At 34.9% G+C, this 17,294-nt stretch overlaps 1 protein-coding gene across 1 annotated transcript in view; it reads left to right on the forward strand.

Moving 5' to 3' along the window:
- Positions 1-16,967, forward strand: part of Sema3d (semaphorin 3D) — a 200,496-nt gene extending 183,529 nt beyond the window's left edge. Inside the window, exons 17-18 of the mRNA XM_031380014.1 lie at positions 3,297-3,436; positions 10,178-16,967. Coding sequence (XP_031235874.1) covers positions 3,297-3,436; positions 10,178-10,603 — 566 coding nt within the window. The 3' untranslated portion in view covers positions 10,604-16,967. The remainder of the gene's footprint in view (positions 1-3,296; positions 3,437-10,177) is intronic.
- The last annotated feature ends 327 nt before the right edge of the window (positions 16,968-17,294 follow it).

Here is a 17,294-nt window from a genome sequence, read left to right on the forward strand (position 1 = left end):
TTACTTATTCTTGTATACATTCAAGCAATAAATGTGCATTGAGTGAATTCCATATGCACTTAACTGATCTGAGTATACTATGAGAAAAAGAAATTCCTTAGCATGTTTATGCCCTTTGGAGGAGATGTCATAGGGTATAATTAGTAATGTAGGAAGGAAGGATGGCTAGAGGCTATGTCATTCCAAAGAGAAGAGTCATAGAACAGAAGGCTTTAAAAATCTGAGTAGCGAAGAGTGGAAATAAAATTTGGTGAGTGAGTTTGAAAATGGGGAAATAATTGAACCTAAAAACCATGGACAGTTTTGAGATTTTAATTTTTACCTTCCACTTTTGTTCCCCCACCAGTTTTTTGTTTGTTTTTTGTTTGTTTGTATGTTTGTTTGTTTTAAAGACAGGGATTCACTATGTCACCTGGCATGCTGCCTTGAAATTAGATTAGCCATATGAACAATGCTAACCTGTACTTCAGAGAGATTCCCCTTTTCTCCTTCTGGAGTCTCTCTCTCTCTCTCTCACTCTCTCACTCTCTCTCTCTCACTCTCTCTCTCTCTCTCTCTCTCTCTCTCTCTCTCTCTCTCTCTCTCTCTCTCTCTCTCTCTCTCTCTCTCTCTCTCTCTCTCTCTCTCTCCCATGGCATGGAGAAAAGAAGATTCTTCCATCACATTATAGCTGACAAAAAAATGACTGAACTGATGAGTCATTAACTATGATGATAGTTAATAACTGGTGATCTAGTTGTCACCACTTGATTGGAAAAAAAACACATCCATGGTTTTATCTTACAATTCATTCTTCTGCAAAGAAAGTTCTGGTACAGAACAGGGTGTGTGCCTTTTAATTCTAATGTGAAAGTGACTCGCCCTTATGTCCATTGTTTAGTTTAGTGAACATCACTGAATTCTATGAGTTCAATCCTTTACACATATAAATAAAAAGATATACCAGAAGCAACTTTAAGTATTGAGGATATGTTAGTGAACTGAATATTATCTATGTATTCATGGGCACTACTTACATATTCCTAGTCTTTATATCTAATATCTGTTAGGTTAAAGGGCAAACATAAAAGAGGAAATATAAATTATATATCAGATGATGACAAGCTGCACAAAGAAATGAACAATGGACAGTCATCACCTCAGGCACTCAGAGTAATTGCCTCCCCTTCACCATGTTCCATTCCTGCTATAAACCATTACACAAGACCTCTGAATCTTTACCCTGCCCATTCCATTCCTGTTGAGGTCACTGGCAACTCCTTCCATTCCAAATCCAATAGACAACCTTCAGTTTCATTTTTTATACAATCTGCAACTCTTTCTTCTTTGAAACATTTCATTCTTTAGATTCATGTTTACTAGTTAAGGAGTTTTGTGAGCTGGCTCTACTCCCTTGCTAGCTTGAGTCATTAGTCATCAGAAATTTACACCAGAAATCCTTGAGCCACTATTGTCTCAGAGATGTAGACTTCTGCACACTTAGAGTACTGTGTGGCACCGTCTTTCTGGTGGACCTCTTACCTAGCAAACTGCACCTTCTGCATTTTGCAGCTTCCTTACAGTTGGGGAGCACCTTGAGCTATTTTCTCATTCTATGTTTGTTTGCTTTTTTCCTCCTTAATGGAGTAATAGATGCTGTTTGGCTCTAAAATTTTCAGTTAACTTTCATTTCTATTAGGCGTGAGTGTCTGCATTCCTACCCCAAAACTGGACTTGAATACCGAGTTAGCATCTACACTGAATGGCTAAGAATTTTTTTTTCTTGTTCGGCAGACCACCTCATGTTAATAAATATCTCCATCGTTCACTCAACTGAAGTGAAAATTACCTAGAACTCTTAGTGATGCCTTTCCTTTTCACATTCTATTAGAGACCTCTTAAGCCTTCTGACTCCACTCTTCCTGTTGCCAGCAGTGACAATGAAGCTGTGGTTCCTCATCTGATCTCTTCCAAACCCTGGACTTTACATCGATGCAGCAGCTGCTCAGAGAGACCTTAGCACCCATCCTATCTGAAAGCTTTTCTGCTTTTCTCTCCATCATTCATCTGTTGATTTGTTTTATGTGCTTTCTTTGTGATTTTCCCTAGATTCCCTAAGCTTTGGTCTTTTGCTGATGCATAAAGTGCTAAGTGGTTCCATCTGTAGAATTGAATATCTGAATAGTTGACGGACAAGTGCATGATTGAGCCAGGCTGTGCAGTCATCATTATTTTAATTTGATTATTTTTATCTACAGATTTTATTTGCCACATGGAACATAGTCTTTTAGTATTCTAGATGAAATGTATTTTAGGTAGTGTAGCTAAATTAATGAACTATCTGAGAAACGACTCTTTAGCTTTCATTAACTTACTTAAACTAAATATATAGTAGGGAAAGGATATCTTTAAAGACAAAATGGTAGGCAGTGCAGACAGGGTTTCCATTCTCTGTCAGCCCATTATGCTTCTTCATGTCACACAATTTCATCAAGTCTGGACTAGTCTTACTTTCCTGATTCATGATATTGAAATTTCTAAATATTATTTGGTCAACTCTGTATGCCAATAAAAGTAGAATCTCTCTCTCTCTTTCTCTCTCTCTCTCTCTCTTTCTCGCGTGCGTGTGTGCGTGTGTGTGTGCGTGTGCGTGTGCGTGTGCGTGTGCGTGTGTGTGTGTGTGTGTGTGTGTGTGTTTGTGTATCTGCCTATCTGGCTATCTCTCATTTCAAAATAAATTGCTTGGTCTGCTGGGATGATTCATTAGTAAAAGCCCTAGCCTATCTTCCAGAGGACCATTGGATTTCCAGCATTCACATGGCAGCTAACAACCATCTCTAACTCCCTACCCAGTTAGTCTCCTATATTCTTACCTCTGTGAGTGCTTCTTGCATGTAATGTAGGCATATATGTAGGCAAATCACAAATATACATAAAATTGAAATGGAACTATATATCGTTCCATATATGTATATATATGGAGTACGATCTTAAGGCTGGGATCTAACATTAAAGGAATCAAAAAGCTATTTAATGAAGAGGTACAACATGAAGAGTTACATTTTGTAAGTTGTCCTTTCTTTAAAATAATTATAGTATGGCAATGAAAGACTAAAATGATGATACACATGTAGTTTAAAAATCACTCTGTTGAAGAGTAGTTAACTCTCAGGTAACAGTATTATAGCATAAATTTCCTTTCTCTTTAATAATGTGTATGGTTCTTCCCTGATGACATCTGTTCTGAATCAGTATATTTTCCCATTCCTTTTAAAATCAGGTCAAGGTTAATCTCCAATGCAATGTTTGCTTTCTAGGCATTAGTCATGAAACAGCTGATGAAAAGGTGATTTTCGGAATTGAATTGAATTCAACCTTTTTGGAATGTATACCTAAATCCCAACAAGCCTCTGTTGAGTGGTCCGTCCAGCGGTCAGGAGATGAGCATCGAGAGGAGGTAAGCTATCACCAGCAAGGATGCTGCTGTCAAGCTGAGCTCAAGCTATTTGCTGTGAAAGTCTCACAATCCTGAGTGCCAGACAGCAGTCTCGTCGGTTTTTGATAAAAGGAAATGTAAGAGTTCATACTCATTAACCGCAGAGGCTATAACTCTTTGTGGATAAAACTAGGCCCATGTATTGCAAAAGTACCATTGATACACACGTTTAAAATAAATTCACTTGAGTTTTCTTCCACATTTTTATTCCTTAAAACATTTCAAGACAATTTCTGACTGAAGATGAGTGTACAATATTCTCATAACTGTGGTAACATCTCTAAAGTAGAGCTAATATTGAGTTTAGTCTAGTTCACAAAATGAAATATCTATTTCTATTAAATTGTATCATAAGAGCAATTAGAAAAGTATTTGGAGATATACATATTTTCATTCTATGTATTTATATATTGCATCTTAAGTCAATGGAGAAAAAGTAATTTTTATTCATTTTTCCTGTTATATTTCTTGATTGAAATTTGGGATTAAAATGTGTTACGAACATTTTATGACAGAGATAAGTCATATATGTTACACAATGTAGTGAGATTATTTTAGGTAGTCTTAGGAAGTTTAGATTAATATTAACTCAATATTATTAAGCAAAGGCTAATTGTAGACTTGGTTATTGTTATGTTTGTTATTAAAGAAGACAAACAAATCCACTGTGGGGTTGGAGAAATGGTACAGTGGTTAGGAGAATTGGCTATTCCTCCAAAGGGTCCAGATGCAGTTCTTAGCACTCACATCAGATGGCTCATAAGTGGTTTTAACTCCAGCTCCAGGAGATTCTATGCCCTCTTCTAACCTCTGTGGCACAGCATACATTCAGGCCCATACAAATATGCATAAATAAAAAATAAGCAATCTAATGATAGATATCAGAATTTCCAATTCTCATATTACACTAGAAACACTATGGTGAATGAAAGAATGAGTCTAGAATTCAGAATAGATGTTTTTCAAGATGAAAAAGTTCCTGAGGCCCTATGCAATAGAACTTAGCAGTATCATAAGATATTTAAAACATATTTCAATAACAAGTCTGTAGTAATAAAAATAACACAAAAAAGAAAAAAATATTTTTCTCTCTGTCATCTGAAGTTTAGCCCATAAACACATAAAACTGAAAATATCCATTGATTCTTCTCTATGATGCAATAAAATGATTACTAACAAAAGGCAGATAATATACAGTCAATATATTTTAAGTCTGTCTTATTTGCTAATTTTCTAACATATATTCAGCTATATTTGATATAGTAATGATTATTTTACTTCAAAATACAAGCTCGCAAGAAATACTAAATGCTGACTACGTATGATGTAGATTCAATTCAGTTGTATTTTCATATATTAAATTTATATGAGTAGGAACAAGTTTTAGATTTTATAGCTATTGAGGTGTGATTTTTTTCTTTCTATTAAATGTTATTATTTACAATTTATTTGTCCTCCATAGCAAATTAAATCTGATATTTGAAGGGAAAAGTATGCTCCTGCTGGAGGCATTCCTCTAGCTACAGATACCCATAGCTACCTTCCATTCTTTATTTTCTGAAATATCTATGCATTATTTTAATGTACCTCATAGCACTATATCACATATCATGATGGCACCATGCTCCATGAAATTCAATGGGGCAGAAATAATGTATTTATTGAAATTTACTGAAAAGTCTGTTCCCCGCAATGTTTCTCCTGGTATTTTCATCTGTCTTTGCAAACGGGCTCTTTTCCGTTGTCCTGCACCCACAGAGCTGCTTCCTGAGTTGAGGAACAGAGCAATATTTCTACTGCATTTGAAGCACGTTACCCGGCAGGATGCCTCCTGTTCCTCACTCATAAGGTTGCTGCTTGTAATATTTCCTCTCCTCGGAAAAAGCTCCAGGGATGTCCGAAGGTCTCCTGGGCTACAGATATGGTCACCTGGTAACTCTGTGCCTGGAGCAGCCTGTTTCCTCACTGAGCCCCAACACTGTTGGGTGCTGGAGGAGGAGGTCATGAGTCAGCTATCTGCTTGCTTTTCTAAAAGGCAGGTCTTGAAACTGAGGGTGGTTATGGTGTAGCCAGCAAGTTAATCGGCAGTCCCTGAGCTTCTGTTGAACTTTGGAGCTAGCTTTAATGAAGAAAAGGAGCAATCCTTCATGCCGTTTGCCATACTGTTTTTTCTTAGTGGAATTTAAGGTTTTTAAAACCTCTTCCAGTCTCTGAATTTTCCATCTGTAGGTCTCTGTTTTCCTTTTGTTCTTTCTTTGTTATGAAAGCAAATAAATGGTTTTAACCTTGCAATAACACACAAAGAGCCAGGAGACCACTTAGTGCAGATAAGCATGAGTGATATTTTGGGTTTATTCAGTTCCAGTACTCATCATTGCCCCGGGAGCATTTCCCTGCTTCCTCCTGTTAGTAGTAAACACTATGCTTTTATCTCCCTTTTGTCCACATATAATCCACAGTTAAAAAGAGAAGCTTTTTAAATAGCTCATGTTTTTGGATAATAGAAAGGATCCCTTTATATTTACTTACTTTCCTAGTTAGTTAAGACAAAATCCTAAAACAAAAGAAGTAAGTTGGAGATGTTGGTCATTATATTGTTTGTTCGTCAAGATCAACAGGCAGGCACACACCCCTTACAGAAACAGCATACATAAGATTTAAGAAACCTTTAGCCATTTGCAAAAAACAAATACATTGTGTTTAAAAAGCATAGATGAGCAAATGTCCTCATGTTTCTTAGGTGTAAATTTTCCTTAATTTTCTGTGAAATACCTTAGGTGTGCATTGTTTAGGTAGTTGTTAGTAGACCCATCTAAAACACTTTCTTTCCTCTAGCCATTCATACATTACAGAAATCAATAATTTAATATTAAAATATTATAAGTAACTATTCTATATCTTTTGTTTCTAACAATTTTTAATTTTTCTACAAAAGTGTTATATTTGATATAGAAAAATCTACTTATTTGTAAATGAATAATTTTTTTAAAAAAAAGCTATTCTTTAGAAATTTCTGCTCCAATAGGACACTAACAATGTTTTTCTAAGGCATTTTATACACATTATATTTATGTTTATATTTATTCAAAGGTAAAAAGTTATTCTAACAGTTATTTATGTATAAATTTTATTTCTTAAAGGAATGAGCCAGTTACTTTAGCCCTATATTTCCCTTTGCTTTTTGCCTAAAATGATTAATTATCCATTAATTTTCCATTATATTAATATGTGCTTCATTATGTAGCACCATGCAAGCATAATTGGAAAACCCTAAAAATATGAATATAGAATTTTCCTTAGGGTATTTTTTCTTCCTCCCATATTAAATTAAAAAAGTCTTCAGGGTCTTATTTTAAATACAAATGTATTTTTTACAACAGGTTTACATACTTTCCTGTTTATCATGCTCAGAGTATTTTTTCTTATTTAGTACCAATTTCTCTCTGGTCATATTTTCTGTTGTCTAAAGAAAGGAGTATTCTTAAAGTTATAGTTTCTTCCAAGGCATGAGGAATATTTTAGGCCTTCCAGCTCCTCTTATTAGAGAATAAAGCACCCCTCAACTTAACCTGCTATCTATATCTAAATGACTTTCATCATTCTTTGCTCTTCCTATTTTAAATGACTTGCCTTTCACTGGAGAGTTCCATTTAACAATGCCAAGTATGTAATTCTTACTCACATTAAGCAAAGGGATAACTGATTCCAGTTGAAGAATGGTTTATGTTGTTAAATTTAGGAAAGGTTTTGCTTAGCACTCTAGATTGAGGAAATTCCATGAATTTGAATCAGTGGCCAGAAGTGGTCTCTTTAGAGGAGCTAAACTTTCTATGCTTTGTTGCCATTTCACTGGGGGATATGCAGTTGCCTGATGATGTATCTTATCCCAGGACCAAAGGAAAGCGTTGTTGAGAAGAAATGGAAATTAAGTGAATAGTAACCAACCACTTAGTTTCTGGGTCATATATTTTTATCTATAAATTCTAAGAATCTCCCAAATGTGGAAATTCAAAATGTGTTTTATTAATGATTCCACTGCACTGAGGCTATACTTTTGAAATTTTGGAAAACCAACAAAAATTAATTAAACAATTTAATAGACCTCAGGTGAAGTCATGTAGCACAAAAATCTTTAAAATCACAGCTTAGAACTGTTGGTCAAAAATGAAACAATGGATAGAGTGTTCCATATAATCAAGAAATGACCTAGAACTAAAATGTCAGGTGTTTATGAACACCCATAGGGATTGCACTAACATGAAAAGGAGGTAATGGAAGGAGGTCTCAGGACCAACTTTCATCAACAGGATACAGAAACAAAGGGCCATGATAGGCTGGTGCCCAGTGCGCAGGAAGCTGGAGTCATAATTCCTTCTTGTTAGAAGATTAAAGAAAACAAGAGAAAGCACCCAGTCAGAACTGTAACCATGTCTAAATTCCACACTGAATGTAGCCTCAGAAACATGAAGATCCAGGCCACAGAGAGATCCATGAGGTCTAGAGACGATTAGAACTGTAGTTAGCTATGGTGTCATGCTGATGGCCACAGGCCATTTTCAATGAAGAAACCTCAGAAATAAACACTTTCATACATCTCAGTCCGAGCAACATGGCAGTTATAATGCTGTGAGTACTCCACATTTTAACTTCCAAATCTACCATGTGCTATGCAGAAACTGAAGGGCAGGATAACATTTGAGAAGATAAATGAATCATAAGAGGAAGTGGTCAGAGACCAGCATCCAAGTTTATAGACCCAGCAGTTTCAGATCCAAGCTATATTTATACCTTTTAAACAATTACAATAAACTTATTTATAAAGAAAGTGTGTTTTTTTATGTTAAGTATGAGAATGCTATTTTTGTTCAATGGTCTCCTTTTAGAAATCTACCAATACGTATCTACTTTTATTTTAGGCAGGAAGCTCTTATGGTAGTGGTTCTCAATCTGGGTCACATCTCCTTGAAGGTGGGGTGGGGTAGAACAACGGTTTCACAGGAATCACATATCAAATACCCTGCATATTAGATATTTACATTATGGTTCATGACAGCAGTAAAATTACAGTTAGGAGCAATGAAAATAATTTTATGGTCAGGGGTCACCACAACAAGAATAATACTATTAAAGGGGTGCAGCATCAGGATGGTTGAGAATCACCATCCTGTGGTTTGAGAATGTAAATTAATTTGAGGTTAGTTTGTATTGCAGTAGTATTTTTAGATGTCATGACTTTTAGATTCAACCACTAAGAAAAGAATACACGTACAGGTCACCAACTAATGGAAGAAAAAGACACAACCAAGCAACCAAGCAAAAGCCTGATGGTGTAGACACAGAGAAGTGCAAGGCAAGTCTGGAGACCATTCAGCCTCATTAACCAAGGATCTGAGCTGTGACCTGCCCTTGGCCTCAAAAGCTTCCCCGCCAGCTGCACTTCTCTGGCATAGAGGGTGGTTTGCCATATACTTGTTAGTTAACTGGGCTGCTAGCCAAAGATGTTTCTTTCCCTTTTCTCATATTTCCAGAATAAGAGAGATTTTTTTTCCTACATTCTTTTCACATAAGAATGTGGAGTATAGTCCACCCACTGTGAATAAATTTAATTTAGCTGTCTTTATGCCTCTTCTATTTCCATCAACTAGAAGTCTACACTTCAGGGACAGATCTACACTTCTGGGAACTCTTCCAGGTTTCGTTGTTGTTGTTGTTGTTGTTGTTGTTGTTCTACTTCATGCCTAGCTATTCAACATTTAAACAAGGCCTTTGTGTTGATAAACATGTCCTTGATACATTGAAGATGGCTCATTATTCACAGCATTTTTGAGCCAGGCAAGCCTAACATTTGAATTGTGCCTCAATGCCACAACTTCAGAGGCTTCAGTACCACATTTCAGGGGAGGTTCCTTTTATTCATTGTGCATTCTTACACTTGAAATCACATTACCATTGTTATGCCAAATACCCCAGGCTATTGTAAAACTTTCCACAAATACTGCAGTCCAAAGTATTACATGTACAACTTGATGATAATAGGGAAATTAGCTTTGAACAATTTTAACAGTAAAGGCCTGCTCAGTTCCAGCTCTGATGTCCAAACGTGTACCCATTTTTTTTCCAAATTCGCTATTCACAAGTCATAGTTTCTCCTTCTTATAGACAATGCAGATCAGGTATTTGATGATATGTAGAAAGCAGAGCCAATGTCATTGTTCTATCACAGGTAGTACACATTCTGAGTTCTTCAATATAGTGACTCTTCTTACATTCTCCATTAAAACTGTGATCTTAAGCCATTGATCTCTGTCAGAAATACCTATAAAGGCCACTTGATAGCTTCACTTTTCCTTATTGTTTCTCACAGTATTTTACTCTTATCACTCCACTAGAGAGAAAAACTACATATATTCCAAAGTTTCATTTGACTTAATAGAATTCAAGTGGAGAGAAAGCAGGTTATGTCTTGGGGGCTACTACTTTATTCACTTCTTTTCTTTCTTTCTTCCTTTCTTCCTTCCTTTCTTCCTTCCTTTTTCTTTTTTTTAAACCATCTTCCAATATGGATGACAATGTTACATTTGATGACAGAAAGATGAAGAGTATATCTTTTAGGTTCATCTAAGTAAAGCTATGTGGTCTGTTTTCATTTGCTTGTGGGTCTCTGTTTCTAATTTATTACCTACATTTTTTTTCAACCTGCAGTTGAAACCTGATGAAAGGATCATCAAAACGGACTATGGGCTACTGATTCGAAGTCTGCAGAAGAAGGACTCTGGGGTTTATTACTGCAAAGCACAGGAGCACACTTTCATCCACACCGTAGTGAAGCTGACTTTGAATGTCATTGAGAATGAACAGATGGAAAATACCCAGAGGGCAGAATACCAGGAGGGGCAGGTCAAGGATCTGTTGGCTGAGTCACGGTTGAGATACAAAGACTACATCCAAATCCTTAGCAGCCCAAACTTCAGCCTGGACCAGTACTGTGAGCAGATGTGGTACAGGGAGAAGCGGAGACAGCGCAACAAGGGCAGCCCAAAGTGGAAGCACATGCAGGAAATGAAGAAGAAACGAAATCGACGACATCACAGAGACCTGGATGAACTTCAGAGATCAGTGGCTACATAGTTTTCTATTTAATTTAAGGAGGGACTTATTTACCTGCCTGCACAAATTATGTCTTCTGTTTTGTACATCCCTTAAACTAACTCATATATGCTTCCCATGGAGTCTCACTGAGGCACAGGATGCTACGTTGAATAAGACTCTGTAGGACATCATCTGAACCAGCTTTCTGAGAACAAAACCTGTATTGGCAAAGTTAAGAACTGTCTTAAAAATAGGGGCCTTAGGTTTGTAAATGTTTTATAGTTTGAATTCAATGTCATGTAAATAAGCAAGCTAAGTGAACTCCAGATCCACCGAGTAAGGTGCTTTATTCTCATGCATGGCCATTAAGCATGGACTTACCCATGGTGTTGCCTATGTTCCTAGAAACAGCTTAATCATTCCTTTCTAGAACAGGTGATCATGTACGAACTGGAGAAAAGACACACGTTAAAACAGCTTATGTTAGGAACAGGAACTTTCTCAAGGAGCCAACAGCCCATACTTGGAGGCAGGCATGGGAATTTAGAAAGGTGTGTTCCCTCTTTCTGGAGCAGGCTACATCTAGTGTACTGTGGTAGCTTTGTGAGAGGGGATCCTAACCAGGTTTCTTTTGATTGGCCAAGAGAAATAGCACCACAGACAGAACTCAATGATGTTCTCTGAAATACATGCCATAGGAACTAAGTACAAGATTCCTGTGCACTTTGGGATACATGGTAAAATATCTTAATATAATAAGGGTAACATGATGTACACTGTATCCTAATCTGTAGATGAGAATTATTAGAAAACAGACAAGATAGCTATAAATTCTGCCCCTGAGAAAAACTTATATTGCCATGAAAAAAGGAGAAAGCTACAATGTAGATAGAATGTAATGGAATTCGTTCTACTTGAGTATAAGTATCTGCCAACTTGTAATGTTTTGAATAAAAATAATTTAGATTGTAGCAAATTGTTAGCAAAAGTTCAAGTGAGAGTAAAATTTGTAAAAAAAATTATGGGATGGCAATATTTTATTTATAACCAGTGTATTTCTGGGTTCTCTTTTTTCTAAGTATTTATCATATTCTGTATATTGTTTGCATTTATATCTTTTATTTGATTATATTTGAGTAAATAGGAGAAAACAGTATGTAATACATAGAAATAATTAAGTAGATGACCAAGGTCGGGAATGGGGCTATATATTTGTTGAATGGATGGATAAGGGCAAAATTTTAATGACGGGAAGGGTTAGATTAACTCTTTGACATCTTCTCTTTACATAAACTTTCAAGCAGCATTGATTTCAGCAGCTTCCCAAGTAAGTCTTCCATATGTGAAAACACTCACATCATTAGCATAAATACCGTTTGTATTTTGCTAACATGTGTCAAATTCAACTTTCCCTCTGAACAGTGTTTTCCTGCCAGTCGCTCCAGAAACCACCTTTCCTTCCTAGAGCACAAAGCCCTTCCTTCGCCTTCCTCTGTTTTCCCTTTTCACGCCCTTTATAGTGTGAAATGAACAATTAGTCACTTCCTCACAAAGAATGCAGCTTTTTAGAGAACCAACAGACCTTGATTGTTTCTCATGCATTCTACATGTTTTGAAAGATTCTGTGAGAAGCCTGTGTGATTAAAGGCCAGTGGAACCAAGTCAAACAATCTCTCCGTTCAAAGTAGCATCAGTATTTTACATTCATTTAATTTGCATTGGGTACCTATCTCAAGGGCATAGCATTAATCTGCAAGGGTCTAATATAATAATGAATATTTGTAGATGCTTGACTAAGAAAAGGCAAAAATGCAGGAAAAATTTTAATTTGAAAACCAGAATGAATTACATCTCCAGCAGAAATGTACACAAATTCTGTGTCATGGTTAGATTACTAATCATATATCACACAAGGGTGTTTATCTATTGGCTTACTGAGTCCTACAAAGTCACAGCAAACTCAAGTCAGTGGGTTCATGCTTCATTAAAAAAACACTTTCAGATAGTTGTGTATCAAATAGTAATATTCAGATATCAATAGTATTGAAAAATTGCACAAGGTTCTACTATTTGTATTGACATCTGAAAATTAATTTTATACAGATAATAATGTCCAAACTATTTTCTAATTACTTATGTAATTAGAAATGTAATTTTTTATCAATAGTCTGTAAATCTATTTTACATCTTAGATTTAAAATTTTGGCTGCTTTGAACATAAAACTACTAATGATGATTAAATATATTTTAAAAGTTATTGGGAAAATAAGATTATATAATAAAGGTGGAGCTAAGGTTTATGTGTATTTTGAAATGCAGACTATAGCTAAGCAACATTCATTCTTATTCAAAAGGCTTAGAAGAGTGTAAGAAAGCTCAAGTGACAAATGCAATGTGTACTTCCTTGCCATTGAGGATGAACAACTCTGCATTGAAATAATGAAAAAGCAGAATGTTGCCCAAACTTTCAAAATTAAAGGCACCAGATCCCCCCGAAGCAACTCTGAACTATGTAGTTATTCATTTTTTATATATTTTTCTGTCTTTGGTACATGTCTTTAACTTCCTTGACTGTTTTTGCTACATTTTTATTCAGTCCTTTGTGCTGCTAAATAGAAGTATGCCTGAATGAGTTCATTTACATTTAATTTATTGGGAATTTTAAGAATTTGTTTAGAAATGGATAACTAAATCTAAATAATCTAAATAATCAACTTATGTAAAAATCTTTTGTTTTTCTTTCTCAAAAGAGCTCAAAACCATATATCACATGATGGAGTAAACATTGCAGAAGAAATAGTCAAATAACTTAACAAAATGTAAAATAGTCATAGAAAAAAATGAGCACATTGCAGAAGCCACAACAGCTATCAAGGTATCATTCACAATCTCAGGAGCTTTTGTTTAAAGGAAGACTGAATTACAACATGCCTGCAATATTATGTTCACACTTTTGGCCTTTCCTTCTGTGCTGAATTTGATTCTTTGCATATATTATTACATGCTGTTCCTACTGAATCGGTGATCTTCCTAGAGGCTAACAAGAGTGACTACTTCTTGGACTAACATAACCAAAATTGAGTTTCCAGGACAACTTGTGTCATTTCATTCAGATGAAAACATAAAATTAAACAAGACCACTCACTAAACATTAATTTTTCTTAAACATGTGTCTAAGATTTATCACACACATTTTACGGGGACAGATCAAAGTGAACTTGGGAATCCCTTCTCTTCAGAACACCACCTTGTAGCAGTCATTATGTTTCAACTGACAAGCCATTTTGAGGGATGGGTATATTTTTTAAATAGAAATATATATTTTCTCATAATATATATTGCATTTTACAGTATGTGAGGTTAAAAATACATAAGACTGAATTTCCAAGTTTGGCAAATTGAAAATCCATGTACAGAAGAATGTTCAGGCTTTGTAACTCTTGCTTAAATATGTTATAATATATTTATGAAAATTTGAAACATAACTTTTCGGGAAAGAAAAATAAAACCTGTCAGAAGCCATAGCTGATATTCACTTCTAGCATTGCCAGTGGTAGTTATCAATGAATTTGAATAATTTTACTTTTAAAAAACTGTAGTCTTGTAGTATACCATATTTAAATTTGTTAAATATATATTTTGTTTGTATCATAATAAAACAAAAGCATCAGTGTTCAATTATTATAAACAGTGTTGGTATGTGTAAAATTTTTCTTCAACTCCAAATATGGCAAGAAGATTTTATATACTAAATTGAACTAAATAAGATATTTCTGAAAGTTTTCAATAGATATTTTTGCTTTAGGTATGTAATAATCTTATTCATAAAACAACAAAAACATCTCTTCTATTTGATATAATTACATAAGATTTATTGTAATATAATTTAGATTTTCTCCCCAAGAGGCATAAAATTATCACAAATAACTGCTATCTTAAGTCAAAGTTTACAATCTTCACTTAGGCACTAATGTGGATGTATGTTAGTGTAATTTGTTAAAGAAGTTAAGGTGAGGCTTTAATATAGTTGTTTGGTTGTTTTTCCAACTTGGCACACTCAGAAATTATATTTTATTTTTTTCAAGTAGAGGATAGTATAATAGTTCCACAATAATATAGAGATAATCTGTGAGAAATTATAAATTTTTGTGATGATCCTATAAAACTTCAACAGTTAATAGTAACAGATAACTTCTAAGGCACTTGATTTCATCTATATAAAACAAACTGTCCTTAATTAAGTAGCTTGTCAGCATAAACATTTCATTGTTTCCTCAGAGATCTGGGGGTGGGAAGTCCATGACATTCAAGGTGCTGCAAGTAGCATTCAGCTTTGAGGAACTTCTCCATGTGGTGGGTGGCACATATCTTTAAGAATATGTATTTCATGAACAGGGAAAAACAGTCTAGATGCTCATCTAAAGCAGAATGCATAAGTTGACCTTCATGACCTTCAAGTTTTTGACACTGGCCAGGACCATTTTCTTTCGTGTTGTATTCTTATGGGTTGGAAAAGGCAAGGAATGCATTGGGGTGGAAAATAAACCATTTGCAATGTAACAGAACTCCCAGATCCTAGATCAGGCACAAAATATTTCTGTAAAAAAAGATATATAAGGTTAATAATTGAGAAAACCCTGAGGTGTTTGACACATGACGATATTTGATAATCTCTACAAAGAAAAGAATGCAATATTAAGTTATGGGAAGGAACTATCAGACAACCTGCTGCTTATATTATTTAGACTTATTCACTGAGAAAACCTTACTCAGGAGAGGGAATTATAAATGAAGTATCCTGGTCATTAATACAGAGTCTTATACAAGAGTGTATTCATTTTAGCACACATCGTGGAGAATGAAGAGGTAGTATTCATGGAGGAAAAATGCTCTTAATCCAAGGATCAAATTTCTGCATGTAATATACAACTTTGAGGAACTTCTCTATATGGGAGATGGCATATATTTTCAAGAATGTACATTGCAGGAATAAGGAGAAGACAATGTAGATGCTCATATAAAGCTGAATGCATAAGTTGAATTTCAGGCTCTCAGTGGATACAGGCATTTAAATAAGATGTGTTATGTGTATCAACACAAAGGTCTCAGAAATAACTTCAAAGAAAAGAAACTAACACATTTTAGAACTGCAAACAGAATTTTACAATATTTATCAAGTTTAAAAAAGCAAATGATACTGCTTATGAATATAAGCAGTACATTTAAATATAAATATAAACACAAGTAGTAAATATATAAAAAAAATAGTGAAATTAAGCACTTAATTCAAACCAGAGTTTCCTATGGATGCAAAGCAGAAGGTGAGAATATGAGAAGCTATAACAGTTTCAGTTACATTCAATATATATATAAAAAAGTAAATTCAACACAGTAAAATGTTGGAACAACTATTGGCTATTTGGTAAAAACCTATTCTGAACACAATTCTAAGCATTTACAAAGGTTATACTACAAGTTGGATTATATATGTAATACATAGATAAAACAGACACATAATAAGAGAGGAGGTATAAAGGTTAATAAAATTACCAATCCCTCCACAGTTCATTCTAAGATCGTCGAGAAAAAAGGAGAAGAAAGAAGCTCATCCAAGAATGTTTGAATTTCAGCCATAGTTTGTAAACATGGTCATGCAGTTTGAGTTACTCTTCCAGGAGAGAATTTTCCTGATACCTGGCCATTTTAAAAATGTGTCAATTGGGCACTCATTTGTTGATTATCAGGGAACCAGACCCTAGATGAGACCTACTTCTAAGCACCATCCTATTGTTATGGGAATGCCTAAGGCATGCACAACACAAGCCTAATATGCTGTAAGAATCACAAAGATGAATTAGCAGGTTTGTAAATGCAAGGCTGATGTTAAAATATAAAATCTCCTCCCTGGCACATGTTTTCTTTATGAAACTTAAAGCATGAACAAACATCTATGTTTTGGTAAATTTCTTTAAATGCGTTCTCAGACCATTATCTTTTTAATGAAAATTTTCATAGTGTTTCCTCCAGAGTAAACAATTTATGTGTTTGAATAAGCCAAATATCCTAAAAATTTGCATTTTGCCATTTCTTGGTTTTCACGGATCCTGTTGGTGAGAGGCTATCACGGAAAATGCACAGTGTAAGCTCACATTTTCAGGACACATGGTATAAAGAATGTAACCCTGGGTAAGAAGAAACTAAAAGCAGTTTAGCACATGGGAAGTGCTTGACCAGAATCAGGAAGGCAGTGATTTCCTGCGCACACACTGCTAAGCTTTTAATACAGTGAAACAAATTACTATTGGACAATTTTCTCCAATTATTTAATTATATTATAATTACAATTCTCTCTTATCGGTTGTTTTTACTACTGAAAAATAAATAAAAACTCTCGACTCCCTCATGGTGATCTGTGATTGTTATAGTCTTGCAGACATTCAGTGGCCAGAGGCAAAGTGGGACTTGAGAATAACTACACTTCTTTTGTGTGTTGACATTTACAGAAAGTCAGGTAATAAGCCAAGAATATGGTTGAGTTTTCTAAAGATACATTTAATTTGACTCTGTAAATAAAGACATTTCAATATTTCTTTTTAATACATGACATAAAGTGATTTTATCCATCTGCATATAAGAAACTCATACAAAATGACTTCATGAGATCCATGTTATGCCACTCAATGATTCCCCATCTCACTTAAAAATAACAGGAAGCACAGTGGGGAACCTC

Source organism: Mastomys coucha, unplaced genomic scaffold (assembly GCF_008632895.1).
Source record: "Mastomys coucha isolate ucsf_1 unplaced genomic scaffold, UCSF_Mcou_1 pScaffold19, whole genome shotgun sequence".
In the NCBI taxonomy this organism is placed as follows: domain Eukaryota; kingdom Metazoa; phylum Chordata; class Mammalia; order Rodentia; family Muridae; genus Mastomys; species Mastomys coucha.